The sequence below is a fragment of the Botryllus schlosseri genome, unplaced genomic scaffold, assembly GCF_051294905.1.
Source record: "Botryllus schlosseri isolate E-star unplaced genomic scaffold, Bs_hap1 Bs103a, whole genome shotgun sequence".
Lineage (NCBI taxonomy): Eukaryota > Metazoa > Chordata > Ascidiacea > Stolidobranchia > Styelidae > Botryllus > Botryllus schlosseri.
In genome coordinates, this window is record NW_027648712.1 from 10,405 (window position 1) to 32,290 (window position 21,886).

At 43.5% G+C, this 21,886-nt stretch overlaps 1 protein-coding gene and 1 long non-coding RNA gene across 2 annotated transcripts; one reads left to right on the forward strand and one right to left on the reverse strand.

Annotated features, from left to right (window-relative positions):
- The first annotated feature begins 2,537 nt into the window (after positions 1-2,537).
- Positions 2,538-4,438, forward strand: LOC145432714 (myb/SANT-like DNA-binding domain-containing protein 3). Its single transcript, XM_080309547.1, has 3 exons — positions 2,538-3,053; positions 3,347-3,421; positions 3,494-4,438. Exons 1-3 carry the CDS (start codon positions 2,729-2,731, stop codon positions 3,574-3,576), a joined length of 483 nt encoding a protein of 160 aa, XP_080165673.1. The 5' UTR covers positions 2,538-2,728; the 3' UTR covers positions 3,577-4,438.
- Positions 4,439-19,009: 14,571 nt separating this feature from the next.
- LOC145432713 (uncharacterized) lies at positions 19,010-19,534 on the reverse strand. The gene is made up of 3 exons (XR_013912943.1): positions 19,317-19,534; positions 19,181-19,258; positions 19,010-19,115 (listed from the first exon to the last, which is right to left on the reverse strand). It is a non-coding gene; the product is annotated as an uncharacterized LOC145432713 (long non-coding RNA).
- Between the last annotated feature and the right edge of the window lie 2,352 nt (positions 19,535-21,886).

A 21,886-nucleotide genomic window follows, 5' to 3' on the forward strand; every position in this document is an offset into this window, starting at 1 on the left:
ATCACGCGACCAAAGTCAACGTGAAACATATAGCGATCGCGAAAAGTATCAAATCTTGGATATTCAAGTCGCCGTCTGCGACGGTTCTGTTATTCGGTGCTTATTACTTAATAGGTAATATTCTTATTATATCAGACTCGTGAAATCCAGTTCTGGACCAAACTACCAACATATTACATTGTAGCGATTGCGATGTATATAACCACAAGTCACAAGAGATGGTTATGTCTTATAGGTGTTATCTTGTGAGCGATCGTAGGATTTTAGAATTATTTCGCACCTTTTTGAATAAGCGTACACTTCACAAAGGATTAGGGTTAGAGTAGAAATAAGTGACAATTTGTCGCTATTCAAGTTACCGACACTGGCGGTCTGTAATTCGTTACTTATTAAATCTTTACGAGTGAAATCAAGTTCTGTGACAAACTGCTTACGAAAATTTCACCGCGTGAGCGATCGATATGCCTGTAACAGTGTAACACGAAGCCGCGAAAGATGGTTATGTCCGAGACATTATCTTGTCAGCGCTCGCGGGGTTTTGCAAACTATTTCGCACCTATTTGAAGTGTTAGTTTGTGAACGCGGTTATTGTTGGTATTGGAATCGCCGTCTACGTCGGCTCTCTGGTAAACTAATTACCAAATATTACCTTGCTAGTGATTCCTAGATTCACCAAACTATTTCACACCTTTTTGCTGAAAGTACGACATTCCGCCCGCAGCCTATACCCGAAAGTACGACATGCCAACAACGAAGCCGCGTGCGACCGATCCCTATGCTGAAAAGGGTTACCGTGCGACCACAAGACACAATAGCCGCTTGACACCCCCGCCATAAGACGCAATAGCCGCTCGCCACCCCCGCCATAAGACAAAACAGCCACTTGCCACCCCGGATTTCCCAGCCGCTTGCGACCCCTGCCGTAAGAAATAAGAGCCGCTCGCCACCCCCGCCATAAGACAAAAAAGCCGCTCGCCACCCCCGGTTTCCCAGCCGCTCGCCACCCCCGCCGTAAGAAATAAGAGCCGCTCGCCACCCCCGCCATAAGACGCAATAGCCGCTCGCCACCCCCGCCATAAGAAATAAGAGCCGCTCGCCACCCCCGGTTTTCCAGCCGCTCGCCACCCCGCCCATAAGCCACAATGGCACACCACGACCGATCTACTATACTACTGATGTCTATATATACTTTATATAGTAGTCAACGAATCCCATGAATACCAAAAACAACAACTGAACACTACTCACAGTCAACACATACATATGATTTGTGATGAACTGATGATACGTATTGGTTTATCATTGGCTGCAGGAAATTAGGTCCGATCAGATAGTGCAATCGAATTGTAAAACACGAAGATCAAGCCCATAACCCTTATCTGAAGTAAACATGACAACCTGGACTTTGCATGTGGTCTACTTCCATGAACATTTCACATTAGCTATTGATTCGTGGGTGTAAGAGGGTAATAAGGCTGACCTATTCTTAGTACTGATCCGGCTCCGAACCAGCTCCGGTCAAAAATGAGAAAATCCGGCCGGATATCCAATCCACAGCTCTATAATAAACATTACGTTAATGTAAATGATGCCATATATGAGAACCTGAGAAACACGATGTCCTAATCTTAAACTGTCCACTGTATTGAGGTAATCGAGCTGATAATGGGCCGTATGCACCAACGTGTTTTGAACCCAAACTGGAGCTCAAACAGTGGTTCAGGAGATATTTCCAAAGCACCATCACCGAAACGTCAATGATCTAGTGTTCACTGGCGCCGAATTTGATCGAAAAGTAAACAACCTCTCGAGGTTGTTTAAACGTAGTTCAGTGCTTTGGCTTGGTCATCGCGGATCGTGGTCTCCTGTTTCTCGCGACTAGTTGACTGTAAATTGGTTCATGTTGAAGACTTAGGTGCGCAAGTTTTCTATATTTCCGTGAATTAGCAGACTTTCCAAGCTGTAGGAATATATTTTATGTATATCCTAACCCAGAAGTAGAGTTTCACCAATGCAAGGCTGAATGGCTTACAGTTTACTGTTAGTGGATCGGTATACCGGCATTAGCGAGTAGCGGTAAATCAGGAAATCCATATGACTGCCTCATGGTACGGTAATGAAGTTACATTGAAGTTTCGAGATCAAGACTTCCGAGTCACAAATAAATGAAAATTATGACCAAGTCTGTCGTCTTGTGTACAGTTTTCGAAGCAGCCTGTAGGTTGCAATTGATGAGGCTTCTTCCCTATAAAGTTTGAAATATCTCACCATCATTGAAGCTACAACAGTACTGCCGATATTACAGTACATTGTCATAGCTCAAATGACCGGATTGGAATCCCGGCACGTTTAGCGTACCGTAATATATTTGTTGTGCCAAGACGGTTTTCAGTGTCACATCTGTGTGCAGTCGGTAGAATTCTTCCTGTGCACGAGACACCAATTCCATATTGGCCAAATGAAAAGCACTAAGCGGCATCATGCTGGTCGCGGTATGTCATGATTTTCTGAATCCTCTTATATGTAACTGTTTTGAGTTTGATATGAAGTACTATAGTGCAGAATTTAGTATGATGGGCCTGTTTGAAAGATAGAACCGAAAAGAAAAAACCGAAAAGAAAAAAACGATTTGCTTGCTAATGGCGTAGGTTGTCGATTCAGGAGTTGCAGCAGAAGTTGTAGGGATTATGCCTCAAATATTAATGCATAGTTTTGTTTTGTTAGAAAAATGACGGATTCAGCTCGAACGAAAAATTTTAGTGAGATTGATAAAGAGACACTTTATAAACTGGTGGAAAAACATAGAGCTGTGCTTTTGAATAAAGATTCCAAAACGCAATCAAACATCGCCAAGAATAAGCACTGGGAAATAGTTTGCGAGGAGTTCAACTCGGAGGCTTCCGAAAAAAGAAATACGAAGCAATTAAAGGCTGCTTGGCACAATATGCAAAATCGCGCCAAGGATAAGTACAGAGTACAAAGGTTTGAGGTACTAAAAACAGGAGGTGGACCGCCCCCGGAACCAGATACTCCAACAAATGAGAAGGTTCATGGTAAGACCTGCAGACATACATATCGTGTATTAACTGTATTGCAACAAACTAAAAATCCATATTCGCAGTTTATTCACTCAAAGATTTACAACTGACAACTGCGAATATGAATGTTTAATTTGTTGCAATATACATGTCAGTTAGCCTATAGTTATCGGTTTTGTTGATATCGACTCAGAAATCTGGTATCGGCCGTGCTCTTACTGTTCTAGTCTTGCACACTGCATGAAATGCCCAGAAGTGTACATTGTGTAATAGCAGCATTAGGAAACTTATGATCACTTGTGTTTCAGCTCTGGTGTACAGTCAAATTGCAGCACTCAACAATCCTTTTGATGATGATTCATTGTTGGATGAAACTCAGAGAGGTAGCAAACGATATATATTAGCTGCTACGATACTGTTCTCTCTGTAATTAATAATATCACATAATTTTAAAGATGATAGCCGCGATGCAATACAAGCAATTCATTTTGCGATGAATTCTACTGGTGAGAGACATCTGGTTATTTTTATAATTTAAACTTAATAATTCAAAATTTTTATTCCTCATTTAGGTGCCGGAACCAGTACTCAACAAGTGGTGATTGATCTTGAAGAGTAGGCTACTGTCCTTCAACAGCTATGAATCAATCAGGTACCGTACCAATGTTGTGACACAGTAACCAGATCTGGGCTGAGTAGGATAAATATATTTCCTGAGATTAGCCAAGTCTTTTATCTTGTGATTACTTTTCCTTAAAGTCATTTATCTTTCACTTAAATTGGAATTGATTTAGTATTAGCCTAGCCTGCTTATGCCTGAGTACGAACAAAACTGTTGACAACGTCGTAGTGTAAACACTCTATTGATTTTCTCCCATCTTGAATGTATTTTTTTTCAAAGATGCCAAGAACAGAGAACATGGAGTCAAAGCTGCCGTTGTGCAAAAAACAAGTAAGGCTCACTGAAAATACTCTCGAACTATTTGAGATCGCACGCTGTGTCCTCTCATGCTTACGGCCCCATTGTAGATATCTGGTGTGTCATCGCTGAATACATCCATCTCAGGCTCAATATCTGCTTCTGTGATAAGGTAGTTGTGCAGACACGCAACGGCAACTATGATGGTTAGACTATTCTCCAATTTAGTTCTGAGTGTTGTAGAAACACATGGAAATCGCCTTTTCAACACCCCGAAGCTGCGCTCTATTTTTGATCTTGTCAATCGATGAGCATTATTATATCTCTGTTCTCCTACCCCCTGCGGGTTTGGTATAGGCGTCATCAACTCTGGTAGGCATGGATACCCCGCATCTCCTAGTAACAGTCCATCCACCCCTTTGATATTCTGACTCAGTAACGAATTCCGATAGATTCGGCTGTCGTGACAGGAGCCTGGCCACCGACAGGAAATAAAGGTGAATTTCATTTCAAAATTGCAAGTCAACATAACATTGATGGAGAATACCCCTTTTCTATTCCTGTATACCTCGGCATTTTCACCTCCTGGAGATATAATTTTAATATGTGTGCCGTCAATTAACCCGATCACATTCGGAAAGCCATGCTCTGAAAAGAAGGCATTTTTTTGTTGTTGCAGCTCCTGTCTTGTTGAAGGGAAGTGCATAAATTGCGATTTCTTTGAAGCTATTGCCCTGGATACTTCCTTGACAATACGGCAGACAGAGGTTTGATGGATCTCCATCAAATCGCCATCAGTTATTTGGAAGTCTCCTGTTGCGAAAAACCTCATGGCAGTTAGAAGCCCGATGTGTGGGGGTATCGGATGATTTCTGTGGCTGCTGAATGACAAATCATCATTCAATATTTCTAATAAATTAATTGCTTGACTTTTGGTGAGCCGGAACCGCATTCGAAATTTCTCGTCCTCGAATCCTCTGAAGTGGTCACTGTAATCAACCAGTGGTCTTTCAACTGCATCGTTATCGTCTAATAATTCAGCAATGCTCAAATAATCCGCCATGTTCTCATAAAACTGTCTGAATGCTAATGCAAAGCTTATTGGAGATGTTCAATACCACCTATCTATGTATAAGCGATATAGAATTTTGGTAAACTCAATTTTCCCTTGCATTTCAGAGGAAGGTGGCAAGTCAAAAACGCGTGGCGAATTATTGACGATTGCCAGGCGGGAAGAGGCTGCCAAAACTTCGTATTATGAAGTAAAAAAAAGATTTTTGCAAATTAATGACGAGAGAAAGGCAGCATACTTTGCAAAGAAGATGCGATATCTTGATTTGAAGATGAAGTACGATTCCTCAGGCCCACGTGTTAACAATCCATACATGTTTATTATCTATTTTAGGTCGCTGAATGGTGAAAGCTGAAGTATTGGATAGGATATACTTTGCTTGATTTCTTTGTTACAGTGTTTCGTTTTCAAAATATATTTTGCAAGTAAATGAGTTTATCAGGAATTGGGGCTCACCAACAGCCTCATAGCGTTGGTTGGGTTAGGGACAAGACGGTCTCTGACTGCCTTCGTACCTAACTAGGTCTCAACAGAAGTGAAGCAAGTATATTTGAGTTTGATTATAGTTTCATTGCCAGCATAATCATTCAGTACGGAAGGGCCGGAGAGATTGATGTCAGCGAACACTGTCACTATCGAGGTGGTTTTGCAATGGTAATGAAAGGTATCAAATTCATTGGTAACAAGAAATTGATCCTTGTGCAAAGTTACACAACTTATTCTAACAAGAGTGCATCATGAGGGCTTTAAAACTTTTCAAGGAACCGTTCAGGTATACATTATACAAGCCTTTCAACTGCTGGCTTCTGGTCGCATCGTAAGTTATGGAAATGTTTGGCACTTGACGAGGGCATCACGTTGATGCTGGTAAGCGCTTTTGACTAAATGATGTTCAAAACTACCGCCGGAAACTCATGAATGTTATCATCATTGAAATAGATAACGCGCTAGCGACCGCTGAGTGACATGAGTTCCACAAAAACCTTGCTTTGTTTACTATTCGGTCGACCTTGAGTAGCTTTTCAGGGTACGAATTGAGCATCTATTTACTGAACGTTAGCTCGTCTCAATGATCATCAGTTCGTCTGAACGGCGTTTAAATATTGATGGTGCATCGCGAGATATTTTGAACTGATGTTTAGTTTGAGTTATGTTCGAGCGAACTGACGATCAGACTTGAACGTGTTCAATGTTGGTGCATACGGCCCAATATGAAACCACAGTTTGATAGTCAATAACCGTGGCAATGATCTGGCAATAGCTATTTACGCTAATCAGGCAATTCACGAAATCCCTTCTGGTGTAAGCAGATACATGTAGCAGAAATTAACGCGAAAATGTGTAGTTTGCAAACAGTATTTCTTGTTAAGGGGACTAGCAAGTCAAAATTTGGAAAAAATATCAAAATCTTCGATTTTTTTTCTTGGCTTGAAATATCAACATAGTACCTATACTCTTACCTCATGGCCTTATCTTACCCAAAACAAAACTAATAACTTCTTAATTTCGATTTTCATCGGCACAGGTTTAGTATCTTTTATTACTGGTAAAATGTTTATTAACGTTTTTCTCCATTGTAAAATTTTGTAAAATTTTATTGAACAGCTTCACGGTAAATCAAAAATTTGTATGACATATATGTCGTATAGTATTCACTGAGGGTTTTTTGACATAGAGATCTGCGTTATGCTGAGAGTCGTTTGGCCTAGGTCTACATTGCTCTGAATTACAGAGCTTCACAGCAAACTTTTTGAAAAAATGACCTGAAATTTGAAATTTCAAAATGGGATTTCTCCTGGGTTGCACAATGCAAATATTCCTTCAAATTTTAGCATAAAACAGCACTGTTCTAGTACTTCCTAACGAAGGCGCTAGATTAAAAAAGGGCTTCGCAATATTGAGATTTTGCATTCCCCGTGTCGGTGCATTTTTTCTCCTTCAAATCCACAACCTGCAGGGTAGAACTAAACTATCTAGCGACTGTAAAAATTTCATTGTGATGGGGGTAGCCATCTGAGAGGCAAGTTTTTGACTTGCTAGTCCCCTTAAAGTACCGCGGTGTTCATGACTGTTTTGCCCTTGACAATATATTAGCTAAGCTCGGTGTATCATAATTTCATTTTTTCAAGACACTACACAATATTACGATAAAAGGAAAATATAGGAACGAGTGGGAAGAAGATAATCTAAAAGAAGTGACATGGGTAGATAAGCGAACCTGATATATGTCAGATCGTGGTCTGGCAATGTAGGCGTCGCTTCTAAAAGTGAAAAGATGTTATATAGCCTACTACAATGGGGGTCGGCAGAGGAGATGACTTTTCTTGGCACGCCTAATGATTTCACGCTAACGACATATTCTGACCATGTTTTTGCAAAAAGTGAAACAGAAGTTTTCAAAATGTACAAAGCTCGTATGCGATCCAAAATTATTATCGTAAATCAAATGAAATAGTCTTTTAGGGCAGATTTTACTTGGATTGAAATTTATTTTCGGCGCTACGAGTGATTTATTGAAATCTGATGTCTTGATTATAATCAACATTATAATCAACATTTTCAAAAAATATACATATTGTACGGAAATGAGTCAACCTTATTACCAGTTATGAAAGAACCTCAACCGAATATCGCATGAAACCGATTGGATGCTTTAGTCTAGGAGTGTTCACTGTGTATAGGTTACGGAAGCGCTGGGAGGCGTTTTCACGCAATAGAAGACACGACCCAGACCAGGGGCGGGAAACATACGACCCGCGAAGGGATTTTGTGCGGCCCGCGGACATTTTTCCGTCTTACATGATAGTGTGACCCGCGGCCCCAGTCTTCCGAGATTCCGCACTAGGCCTACTTACTTATACGTCAAATTTTAGGGACTGTATGTCATTATACACATGTATGCGCAGCGAGCGAGGGTGGAGCTTACGCGTAAGTTCGTCGAAGCGAGAAGACTTCTTGCATTATCGGCATTTACGATGTACTCAACCCTAATGTCATTTGTGGTAATCATTGTGTTTGTCGACTACAATGGTCATTTACACCAGACCGATATTTCTTATTCTTGATTCCGTAACCGTTGAATTGTAGCAAGGGACACTTCTAGGCTTCTGTAAGACATCGCTTTTGCCAGGGGTCGCCAGCTCAAAACGCGTTGGGGACCGCTTTCAAAGTTCGTAGAGGCCGCTGGCCGCATGAATTCAATATCGAGATAAAATAGGCCACATAGTTGAACAACCACGCTATCTCGTCACCTACTAAAGCCTAATGAATTGATATCTTGGTGAATTTGGGGTACCGGGCTTATTGAACGCCTTGAAATATTAATTAAGAATTTGCACCGTGCGTTGATGGATCAGAGATAAGCAGACATGGTGGTGCCTGTATGACAATGCTGTTCTCAAATCCGCATTGTCTTCGTCGTTATTGGCGAGGAATGACTTCGAAGTGACATTGCTGTCGTTACAATACATTCATTAAATACGATTTATTCCTTGTATTAGTGGATAAACGGGCGAATAATATATCGATTCAGCAATTCGGCCCGCTAAGTTCTTGATTTTCCTATATCCGGCCCGACGGCTGGAGAAGTTCCCGCCCCTGACCTAGACGTAAAGTTCCGGACAACATGCGACCATCGTTGCGTTGCGTATGCGTTGCCAAAATGATTGGCGACGATAAAACCTTGAAACAAAATAACCGCCGCGCTGTTGACCAAAACGTTCGACATTGATAAGTCCGATTGTCCTTTGTCAAGGCGCCGAAGTGACCAGAGCTGAATAGTCCAGCAACCGCAGCTTAAGCCGCGCGTATCAAATGGGACCGCCGAGAAAAATAATGAGCCCCGCGTCTAAATGCGAATTTGTAATCGTGTTCGTCTCTCGGCAGGAGATATTCTTTTAGATTCGTCTAGTGTGCAAGCGATTCCAATATATCTGGAGCAACGACAGTCTTTTCTGCTTTACCGCGGCCTTCGCAGACAAATCTAGTGTCAGACCAACCTTACTGTGACACAAAACCGACTTGAATGATATACAGGGGTGGGCATATTTGTCATCAGCATCAGACCATAACACCGTAACAACACTGATTGGCCTGTCACTTGTGAGATATGGTACCGAACATGGTGGCCGTAGAAACGACTAAATCAACCACAGAAGATCGGTCATTGTGCGACTCAAAATAAATTACGTAAATATAAGCGATAAGTCGTGTGTACCTGTATTTGTAAGCGATAGGTCGGGTGCGGGAGCGACCAAACTTACTCCCTTCGCGACCCATAATATAATTCAAGAAACACTGGCGTAACGGACGCCGTTGCCAGGTGCAGAAAAACGATTGCATGTATTCCTTGCTTGAAACGTTAAATAATAATTAATTGAATGTTTGACACGCGAGCTGGAAATAATTTGGCATTTGTTGACATTTTGGCACGCTGCACACAAAAGGTTGCCGGTCCCAGCACTATACAACTACAATTCTATCTACCATTAGCTATACTATACCACGGAAAGCTGCGATTATGAAGCTATTCGATCGTGATGCAGGAATGAACACAGTTGTTTAACATGGGGACCTAATATATGCACCTGTCACTGACTATATACACGCGCTTCCGTGGCGAAGAAATACGAATCACATAAGCTATCTTCATCCAAAGTCAAACATTACCATTCGACTCGTTAGTCGTTATACATATAAAAGCGCATGCCATCTCAGTCAGCAGGGTCACACACTGAGACCACATATTAAAAAGCGAGCTCTGGTGTAAAACAACACGTGTCCACTCAATGTTGATCTTCATGTCGTTTCCACGCAAAATTGTACACTCCCGACCCTTCCAGTGTTGTTAACCGATGGAACAAATATTAGTCGATCCCATTGTCTGATACGCGTGTTTCCGCGGCCAAGAAACACGAACAACATAAACTATATCCTTCTGCCTCGTCAAACATTTCCGTTCGACTCGTTATACCATAAAAGCGCATTCCATCACAAGAGGCAGATCGTCACAGAGTTAAATCCCGGCGTAGATACTTGGACTAGAGAATAGATCCGTCACGTTACCGTAAAAAAATATGCCCAACGATACAGTTTACGCAACAGACCCATTCTAAGACGCAGTGACGAACACAACGTCTTGGAAATTTGGAAATGGTAGCAACAATGCAAGCGGGTACTGTGGTACTTACGGTATTAATTCAGCGCACAGCAACTGATTATGGTACTGACAACGAGCGGATTTGCCCATAATTAAATTGTACCGATGCGAATACACTGTAGTCTACCTCACATCAATGGCAAGTTTCGTGTCGTATCGGTATAAAAGTGTGACCGATGTACTGAGCATGAGAATTATAGGAACGTTCGAGATACCAAGACAGACAGCACACACAGACGACAATAGCTGATACGACAGAATGAAGGTATTTGCGCTATTCAGTATCCACGCCTACCATGAAAATCGTTTTACAGCGTCATTTGACGTTTATTACGTTTACGTTATACTTGTTAATACTCCGTTTATTAAACATACAAGTCACGATAATCGACGTTCGTTATCTATTATCCGTTTCGACTTCTCTTACCTGCCTCGATGATAAGAACTTTGTGGACTCACTTTGCTAGTAAACAAGTTAACCTTCGTTTTGTCACAGGGGAAAGCCGTGTGCATAACTGCCGTGTTATTACTACTGAGCGCGACGGGCGGATGCAAGCCTACCAAAGAATTGCGATTCGGGTATGTGTGATTGATAAATACCGAGATTATGATTAGATCATTATGAATATCCAACATGCGAATTGATCGGTGATATCCAAATACTGCCCCCTCGTAATGAAAGTATTACTATTAACAGGCCGGTACCGAAAGTGTCCAGACGACGTTGTAAAATCACCAGCTTAGCAATGGTCAGCGAATCGATGGTACCGCACATCGACGCTAAGGTCGCATGCAAGGATGGGGTGAAATTTACCACCAAACTATGCCCGCAAAAACTCTGTCAAGATCCGGTGACCATGCAGATACTTCGAAGTGCGAAGAGCAAAGGCGAATATAGGGTTGAAAGAATAACGAAGCAGGAGTTGGTTAAAAATGATAGCGGGAGATACACCAGAGTAACAATAGCCACAGGTTGCCGTTGCGTCTTTCGGAAGAGATAAATCTTCTATTAATTTAAATTAAATGTGCAACTTTGCATTTATTCATAGGTTAAATACCGTAATAAATGATCAAACTGAAATACAAAAGAACAGTTGCATCGACTAGCCTAATTCCTATTACTCCAATAACTCACAAGACGTGGGTGCTAATACATACATGCACACACGTCGCGCAATCACAACAACAAGAAGACGAGATCGCTCATGCGTTTAAGGAAACTATTAGAGAGAGAGTGATAGCAGCAAGAGATATTCACACATCCCCCCCAACTCCTAACGAAATCAACGTGCATTGAGTGAGGAGTTCAAAATACCGCGTATAGAGAACGTTCAACCAAATACTCCAATGGCGATAGCGGGAATCAACATAAAATTTGTGCCCCAATAACATAGTCCTTGTGCCATACTGGAGGAGTAACATTTCTGCCAGAGCGCTGGCGTCTCTCATTAGGCGGTGCTGCAACACTAGTGTCGTCGATCGGTACTTCAACTGGTAGATGATCTCCTGCACTCGATTCGGCGGATCGCAGCACGCCAGGGTCTACTTCATTTGACTGCCCATTTCGAGCGGGTGGCGAAACGACTTGAGGAGGCGTAGCTGTGCCGGGAGACGAGACCGTTGGCTGAAGAGATTGGTGCTTCTGGTTCGAGAAGTACGGCTCAATCTTGCGCAGAAATTTCCTGTTACGCAGCGTCAATCTGCCGGAACCGTCCACTTTCACGAGGTACTGGTCATGGTCCCGGCACTGAACCACAGTGCCGGTTCTGTCCCATCGAAGGGGGTAACGACCGTTTTGGTTTTGAATGCGACAGACATCACCTTCAAGAAGCGGTGATAATGGCTTAGTGTTCAACGACAGAGATTCAAGCTGCTTCGCAAATCTGGTACGCAACGTGTGCTCGCGACTCCGCCAGAGGTTTCTCCATAATGGCCTTATATTGCGCTGGGTGAAAACTGGGACCCATGCTTTGATCGGCAGCGCGTCTTTCAAAGTCCTGCCAAATACTATTTCTGCAGGAGAGAGTCCGTTCGCGGGGTCGGGGCAATTGCGAAACTGTAGCAACGCCCGAGTAATTGCATCGGTCCGAATGCTGCCACCCTGCGAAATGTTGCCGAGAAGGAGTCGTTTCATCGATTTCACCGCGGCCTCCGCACGGCCATTTGACCGGGAGTGGTAAGCCGACGAGAGCCTGTTGCGCACCCCCCATTTTCGAAAAAATTCCCGAGTGCTGTGCGCAGCAAATTCGGGTCCCCCGTCACTGCTAAGTTCTTCGGCCACTCCAAACGTGCCGAAGTAACTTCGTAATGCATCTTGGATTCCGAGGGCTCCAGACGTTTGCCCACCATGCTTCACATGGAATATCGCTGGCCAGTTGCTGAAGCGGTCAACAACGACTAAATAGTGGTGGCCTGCGGCGGTGCAATAATCAGCAGCAACAGCTTGGAAAGGGTAGGTCGGTATGAATGGCTCGGCCGGAGGCATGTGCCATTTTACTGCAGTTGTCACAACGTGCTCGTGTACGTGCTATACACTCAGTCATCCCAGGCCAAAATACTGTGGCCTGTGCCCTCTGTGACATGGCAGCAGTCCCTTGGTGTGCCGAGTGTAAGATTTCACAAATAACCCCTCGCAGCGGCGGGGGAACGACGATCCGGTCATTATACATGACAACATCATCTACGATCGAAAGGTTGTCGCGGTACCGCCAATATGATTGTAGTTGAAAAGGCAGTTTGTCCGATTTGTCTGGGAATCCTGAGATGATGTGATTTTTCAACTCACTGAGGATAGGATCGTATGCGGTACTACGCTTTACGTCGTCCCAGGAGACAACTTCAATGGCATTCAATGATGCTCGGGAGGCGGCCACGATGCTGATTTCAATCAGATTGGTGTCCTCATGGGCAGCTACTATACTGTCGCAGTGGTCCAATGGCATGTCCTCCACTCGAGTCAAGGGAGCAGGGTGCCTGGAAAATGCATCAGACGCAGGAATGAGCTTGCCAGGAACATGGACGACACGGAAGCGCCATGACAATGTGCGCTGCTTCAGACGAAAAATCCTTGTGTTGGTAATTTCATCAAGGGAGCGGTCCCCAAAGATTTTTACCAAAGGTTTGTGGTCAGTGCAGATGATGAGATCGTCACATCCTAGGGTGAAGAACTTCGTATCTTCCAATGCCCATGCGATTCCAAGCGCCTCGCCCTCTACAGAACAATAACGTTGTTCGGCGGATCGAAGGAACCTTGAGCCAGCGAGAGTGATTTTCCACCCATGGTCGCAACAGTCGGGAGTCAAGGAAACGCATTTGCAGTGCTTTTGTCGCAACCAGTAGCCAATGCCAGACCTTGACCAGTCCGGGGTCAGGCACGTTCTTCTAGTGGGGTCAAAGATCCGTACTCCATCTTTGATAGCGTTGATGAGCTCCAGCTTGGAGTGCGCGAATGCATCATCAAGTTCGGAAGTCCAGCAAAATGGAGTTTTCGGGCTTAGTAACGGTTTGAATGGTGCCATAATGGTAGAAGGCCGGCCATAATGGGATACCTGGTTGACCAGCCCAAACCATGCACGTATATCTGCTATTTTTGTTGGCCGTGGGAAGCACTGTATTGCCTCTAAATATTTGGGCAGAGGGCGAACATTCTCAGCAGTAATTTCGAAGCCGGCAAACTCGATGTGTCTGCGGCAGAACTGGAACTTGGAGGCGTTTAAGATGATACCTTCACGGCCCATTATTTCTAGATAGTCAATCATTCTCCACCAGTGCGTGGCAAGGTCATCGTCCCAGAGGACCGTGTCGTCCACGCACTTCGTTTTGCGTGGTGTGTCAGCAATGATGCTGTCGTAGCGGTATGCGTACCCGTCGCCACTGGCCAGGTATCCCTGCGGGGCCACTCTATACCGATATCTCCCGAACTCAGTGATGAATGTCAGAAGGTGTCTATCCTCTTCACGCACGGGCACGGAATGGTAACCATTCCAGGCATCCGTGACAGACCTGTAAGTGTTTGGAGGTATCGAGCGTGCTTGTTTGAAAGGAGCCACAACATGGTGTGTTTCTCGAGAGCAGAAGCGGTTCAGCGATTGGAAGTCAACAACTCTCCTCGGGCTGCCATCTGCCTTGCGCACCCATATGGCCCTATGACACCAGGTCGTTGGCGTGTTTGGCTCCACTTTTTCAATCACCCCTAATTTTACGTCCGCCTCCAACTGCTTCTCAATTTCCTCTTTCCAATGAAGTGGAATGGGAGCCGGTGTGTGGACTGCAGTCGGTGTCGCTGACGGATCGATATGAATGGAAATAGGGGGCCCAGTCATGGTCGGTAGTGGGCTGTGTTTGCACTTGTTGAATGTGGATGATGCATACCTCTCAATTAGCCACTGCTTCATTTTATCAACATTCTCCGCACAAGGCTGGAATGGCAGTTGCTGGGGGCGTGGAGGAGGCGTGGACCTCCGTGGGCAGCTACATGTTTGATGCGGGTTACCCTCAATGGTTGACTCTCGTGTCGCGTGGAGTGCGGCTGCCCCAATTTGAGGAAAATCGTGCCCAATGATGCCCAACTTCTGCATGGCATCTCGACTAAGGTAGAAGAGTTTCGTAGAGTCCGTAATGTATACCATCTCAGCGGTTTCTATGACATCACCAGAAACTGCCGCACCCGAAAGTCGCAGAAACACAGCGCCCAGGATGTGGATACACTCATCATTAGCTGCAACCAAGCGTTTCTTCACCGGGATGAGATGCTGGTCTTTGAAGCCGCATGCTCGAAACAGTTTCAATCCCATCAAGGATGATTGTGCACCAGTGTCTGATATCGCTTTTATCTTCTTGGGCGATATTTTGGGACGCTGGATATTGAACTGGGCATAATCGGCTTGCCGGGTTGAGACCAAAAGATCAATGGTCGGTTGTGCCTTGCAGTCTTTCAGCAACCAACCGTACGTGCCATCGAATATGTGGTGGTCCAATATGACTTCCGAAGCACGAGATGCGACAGTGTTATTGGTACGGTTTGATACTGAAGCGATATCGATACTAGAAGCGGTGCCAGTACTAGGCGTCTCCGATTGTTTGCTTTTTCTCCAGCAGGCTAGACATTGTTTAAACTCGCGCAACCTCGGCTTACCAAACTTCCCGTGCAAGAATTTATACTTCTTCATGACATTGCCACATTTGCTACATTTGACGACTTGAGAGAGATCGGGCGAAGGCGTGCCAGTTAAACTGCTGGCTGCGACGCTAGAGTCATGCTGATTTCTCGTCTGGAAGGAGGTGGCACGGAGCGCCAGTTCCTTGTTTTCAATAATCTGGACAGTTTCGTCTAGCGATTTTGCATCGAGATTGGCAACACCAAGGACTTGCCGCTGAACCTCATCATCAGCCAGGCCGGCGATGACAATATGCTTAACAATTCTATCAGAAAAGTCGTTGACTTGGGTGCAGTCATGCTTGGTACAAGTCATTTGGAATGAGCAAATTCTTGCGGACGATTTAACTTCGGCCAGAAATGCACTAAAGGATTGCCCTTGATCCTGCTGGGCCGAAAATAGAGCAACGGTGCGCATGCTTGTGGCGATTTTGACAACTGCTAGAGATTCAATAGCTTTCAGCATATCACCTTCACTGACCTGATTGAAGTCACCGACTTGCTTGAAGAGGTCATTCGATAAAGTTATCTCACAGCATTGCCAAAGGTGGCTCTTGATCAGATTGTCGGGTATCTCAGTCCCTTTTTTAAAATCGTCCCATTTTCTGAGGAATATTTGCCATTCCTCGGCAGTGGAGCCACGCGAAATGATGGGTCGTTCCATGACAGGGGGTCTCGAACGCGAGACAGGATGACCTGTTGTGTGGATTGTAGCATGGATTCTGAGCTGTGCGGCGGCGCCGGCCGCGTCTTCGGATTCAGTCTCATACTCGCAGTCTTGGATTGGGCAAGAAAGCTTCGGCATTGTTAATCCGTATTAAGTTTGATCATGTGCAACTTTGCATTTATTCATAGGTTAAATACCGTAATAAATGATCAAACTGAAATACAAAAGAACAGTTGCATCGACTAGCCTAATTCCTATTACTCCAATAACTCACAAGACGTGGGTGCTAATACATACATGCACAGTGTGCACACACGTCGCGCAATCACAACAACAAGAAGACGAGATCGCTCATGCGTTTAAGGAAACTATTAGAGAGAGAGTGATAGCAGCAAGAGATATTCACACATTAAACATACTGTTATTTATATTCTTTGTCATTCAACAAACAGTCCCTGAGCGAACTTGTGTCGATTTCAAGTGTGCAGTCTTGCTATAATGACAAGGCTGAGAAGCTACCTTGCAAACATTTTGTACCATTAGCTATGCAAATATCGATGCAAATAACCCAGCACTGTGTAAACTATAATGCGTGTCGGTAATTTACTATCAACTGGTCATGGTGATATTGTTGTCAATTCTGTTTAGTATTTTTGGTGTAGAATTTTCGTTCTCCGAAACTTCATTATTGCGTCGCGCACCTTATTCCTCTCCAAGCAATCATTGGATCAGATATTGCCAAGTAACTAACAGTCCCGTATAAATATGGGTCTTATACCAAAAATATAGAACTTGAATTTATACTATCATTTATTTATACTGCAAATAACAATAAATACAATACATGTATTGTTTCTGCACATCATTTCGTAAAATGCGAAATTTGGGGAAATTACTTCTACAAAATAAGTTCAAGCATTTACCAGGCGCAGACTGATACGCTATGAGCTCCAAGACGTGTGGTGTGATGTCACTGGCAGGGAAATCGCTTTGATAAGTGTAGGTATGAGATGGATACGGAGGCCTTGTGCAATTTACCAGACGATTTTCATACTTTTTGCGGTCTTGAAAGACGTGATATTGTACGATATATAACGTAGTCTGGTGGGCAGTAAAGTGTGCGTGGAACTATACGAGAAAATTTTTAATGTTACATTTCATACATAATCTTGTACTCTGGCACTCACAATAGAACGTCCTGTCTATATTCGGGGGTATAACCCTCAGCTGAACATAAAAAGGTTGGGAAATTCCAGGCCCCGATACAGCAAATATTGACTTAAAGTATAGCGGTATTCGTTGTGAATTTCTCCTGCGCTCGATACAAAATGTAAACACATCACATACTAATACATCGTACGTTACGTATATACCTACTACATATGTAGTTTATCCGGTCTTAGGTGTCGTACTAGGTAGGGCCGGATATCATATGACCTCTTTTAGCAGGATTTGACAATAGTTCAGAATCATTAGCCATTCAAACCATTGATCTAAATCAGAGGTTCACAACCGTTTTTGTGGTCGCCTACAATTTCCTATTTGAAAATGTCACTTTAGTAAGCTGCTTGTCATAAAAAATGGTCGACACCTTCGTGACCGCGAGAATAAAGGCAAACGACCACTGATCTAGATTGTAGAATAGAGGTTCTCCAAAAGGTCGATTTTGAGAAACAAGGGGGTGAAGATACCAGAGGGAGTGATGGGGGGTGGGGTGAAACTCAACAGCTTGATGCCAATTGCTTTTTTGTACATGAGCTTATAGATATTAGAGACGGAATAAGCATTTCAGAAGGACGGGGTGTCAATTTAGAACCACAACCAACCCCGAGTACGCCACTGCAAACGACTTACCACTATAGCTGTCGCAATTCGACTAATGATCAGGCTTAATTACGTGCAACCAATGACGGCGAATTTTAATGTAACCAGACTGGATCCGGATATAGAATTTGCTTGAAAGTCTGATTTCTCCACTAAAATATGAGAAAAGGGGTTGATCTTAACAGGATTATCTTGGACTCTGAATTGGAAATGGCCCAGGCGGATAGATTCGGAATACTGGGACTCTGATAATATCTGCTCTTGACCCCAGAGAATCCCTGAGACTGGCTCCACTGTTCTATACTCAATTTTCGGTACAAGTGAAGTAAAGACCGTAACGAATAACGGGGTGTAATGGAAACACTGAGTGTAGATATTGAAGTGTTGCACTATATACGTGTAAATGTTGCACATAAATGGGAAATTAGCGGGTGGATTGAGCAGTACGACCAACGTTTTTGCAACACAATTTTCGTAGTTTGTCTCTGTGAGGGCGCAGGGTTTGAAAATGCTTCTTTGATAAAGGTACTGTCCCGTTCACGATGTTGATACAACACTCGCATATAGCCTTCAAAACACCGGTGCTTGCTCCGGATAGTATATCCTTTCGTACAATCGGCGAAGCTTTAGATAGAAATTTTAATGTCTCTGCATGCTCGCTGATATAACAACGACGTTTTCGAGTCGGTTTCGAGCGCCCCATTATAGAAAGAAGCGGAATTCGCTGTCTTCGTTGTTATTTATATAGGGCTGTAAATGATTCGCTTATCATCCGGAAACACACCCGTTTGAACACGCCTCGCATCCGGTGTGGTCTGGGTTAGATCAATAAAAAGATACGAATATGAAGCTTTTGTGGCGTCGGCGTAGCTATCCACCAGAAAACTATAATTGGTAGGATACATCTGTCGGGCCAACACTCGTATTTGTGATCTATCTCTCGGTGATTTCATGAGTACTAGATATTGACTTGATAAAGTAAGGTCTCTCGCCCTTTTTGACTTTTGAAATAAATTATGAGTTACGAAATAACAGGATATCGAATTATGATGACAGTGGATTGTGAAAAACGACTGATATCGAATTATGATGACAGTGGATTGTGAAAAACGATCATCAACGATGAGGAGTGTAGGACAATGAGTGTTCGATGACAACTCATCGTCATGAAAGTATCTCTCTACATGGAATAGAATTTCGCAATATCCCCCGAACGATAGCGAGTGAGCCCCGGTAAAATGATGTCTCTGCTTTATCTCGTCTTCGACGTGCCGGCGAATGGCTATATATAGAACAAAAAATAGAGAGAATTGTAATATTCGCAAATTCAAAATGTAACACCCTCACCATGTCTTAGAAACTCCATACAACTATCTAAATCCTGTAGACGACTCAGACGTGGTGTAATCCAACAAATTCTGGTATCTTTAAAGTAAATTACAAGTCTGAACAGCAGTCAGTAAATTAAATCAAGTGTACCTACCGCTCATCTCCCTTAAAATATTAGTGAGCCGTCGAACGTCCAAGCCGAGAGATTTAACCTTAGCTATTTCACTTGATATTGCAATACGATCCTCGCCACATTCAAGCTGAATCACCAAACCGAATAGCACACCTAACTCCAACTGAACGCATCGCTCGTTACTGCTTAGATGTGTGAATCCAGACATATATTCCGACAGCGGAAAAACTGAGCTTGCTTGATGTACAGTTCCATCTCTGAGAATTGAAGCAATTATGTTTCATTCGATTTGAAATAAACATAACCATCGTTTACAAATCGTTTTTTTCCTCACCTGATGTTTAGACACGATCTAATGAACTAATATTACCACTGAAAAAATCAAACGATTTACAATTTTGAGATAAAGCATAAAGCGGCGTGATTACGCACCCCCTGCTGCGAATAGGATAATCGATTGCGTTACATAATCGCATCAGCACAAATGAGAGATTAAATGCACGGTAAATAGGACGCATTGCGAGACAAGCAAAGACACGATTACAAAAACATTAAAGGTCCAGCGGTTGTGTGATGATACCACCGGTCATAACCTTGCGTTTACAATAGAAAAAACTTGAAGCATCTCGAAATTGTTCATAGGTGAATATAACTGTGTTCTTTCTGACGAATCCAGAATTAACACCCCCGGCAGAAGTTCTATCGAACAGAACTTTGCGATAGACATCGGCTGTCAAGCGATTTGCCTAGGATAAACCTTTTGAAGACGATTTTTGATCGCTACAATAATAGGTTTTAGCAGACAGGCCGATGAAAAGCTTGGATTGTGCTTCGATTTTGAACAGGCCCGGGGTCCGCTGATCAAATCGATTTCGAGAGACGCAACACGGCCGCGTCTCGTTAAACGAGAGAGGATTCGAAAGAAATTCCTGTCGATGATTGTCGCACGCGATGGCCGGGAAGTATTTATGGAAATTTTCGAAAAATTGCTTTGCCAATTCTGGTTTCACGACTTTAATTATATTATCAGAAGAGCATAAAAACTGTCGGAGACCACTGGTCTAACGTTTTCAACAACACTGACGCCAGCATCTTCTGATTGTTCGCCAGGCATTCTCCTTTTTCTGCGAACTCTTTCTTCACTTACTCACTCACTCACTCTGCAGCTTCATTTTGTCGCCCCCTTGGAGCCTGCCGCCCCTGGCGCAGAGCCAGAACCGCCAAGTGGCTGCTACGCCACTGCGCGATCCCACTCCACCACCACTCATATAATTGTTTCTTTGTAATACGACAAATATGGTATCATCTAGTTCAGTGGTTCTCAACCGGGGGTCCGCAAAGCATTTTCAGGGGGTCCGCGAAACCTTTAGAATTGCAAACTGATTGAAATCCTAGTTAGTACGCTTTCTAAACTGTAGGGTAAATAGGACGCATTGCGAGACAAGAAAAGACACGATTACAAAAACATTAAAGGTCCAGCGGTTGTGTGATGATACCACCGGTCATAACCTTGCGTTTACAATAGAAAAAACTTGAAGCATCTCGAAATTGTTCATAGGTGAATATAACTGTGTTCTTTCTGACGAATCCAGAATTAACACCCCCGGCAGAAGTTCTATCGAACAGAACTTTGCGATAGACATCGGCTGTCAAGCGATTTGCCTAGGATAAACCTTTTGAAGACGATTTTTGATCGCTACAATAATAGGTTTTAGCAGACAGGCCGATGAAAAGCTTGGATTGTGCTTCGATTTTGAACAGGCCCGGGGTCCGCTGATCAAATCGATTTCGAGAGACGCAACACGGCCGCGTCTCGTTAAACGAGAGAGGATTCGAAAGAAATTCCTGTCCATGATTGTCGCACGCGATGGCCGGGAAGTATTTATGGAAATTTTCGAAAAATTGCTTTGCCAATTCTGGTTTCACGACTTTAATTATATTATCAGAAGAGCATAAAAACTGTCGGAGACCACTGGTCTAACGTTTTCAACAACACTGACGCCAGCATCTTCTGATTGTTCGCCAGGCATTCTCCTTTTTCTGCGAACTCTTCCTTCACTTACTCACTCACTCACTCTGCAGCTTCATTTTGTCGCCCCCTTGGAGCCTGCCGCCCCTGGCGCAGAGCCAGAACCGCCAAGTGGCTGCTACGCCACTGCGCGATTCCACTCCACCACCACTCATATAATTGTTTCTTTGTAATACGACAAATATGGTATCATCTAGTTCAGTGGTTCTCAACCGGGGGTCCGCAAAGCATTTTCAGGGGGTCCGCGAAACCTTTAGAATTGCAAACTGATTGAAATCCTAGTTAGTACGCTTTCTAAACTGTAGGGAAATCATGAGGCAGTTTCGATTCTTGACTGCTGAAACTGAACTACAGGAGTCACATCAACATAATGGCCGTCTAGGATGAACTATCTTACTCTGCCAATTCATTCCAATTGTTTGGGGATGTTTTTCGGGGCTTTGGCAGTCGCGCTCAGTGGAGTATATGCTGTTTTAAACTCCATTCGATCAAATTTGTGATATTCCTTGAAGATTTCGATAAATTTCCACGTGCAATTCATTCATTATTTTTTAGCTTTGGC

Bases quoted from the DNA above. Each gene is read 5' to 3' on its own strand.
- LOC145432714 (XM_080309547.1), top strand. From the start codon at position 2,729: ATGACGGATTCAGCTCGAACGAAAAATTTTAGTGAGATTGATAAAGAG. The intron at 3,054-3,346 runs GTAAGACCTGCA...CTTGTGTTTCAG, and splicing joins AACAAATGAGAAGGTTCATG to CTCTGGTGTACAGTCAAATT. The intron at 3,422-3,493 runs GTAGCAAACGAT...ATAATTTTAAAG, and splicing joins GTTGGATGAAACTCAGAGAG to ATGATAGCCGCGATGCAATA.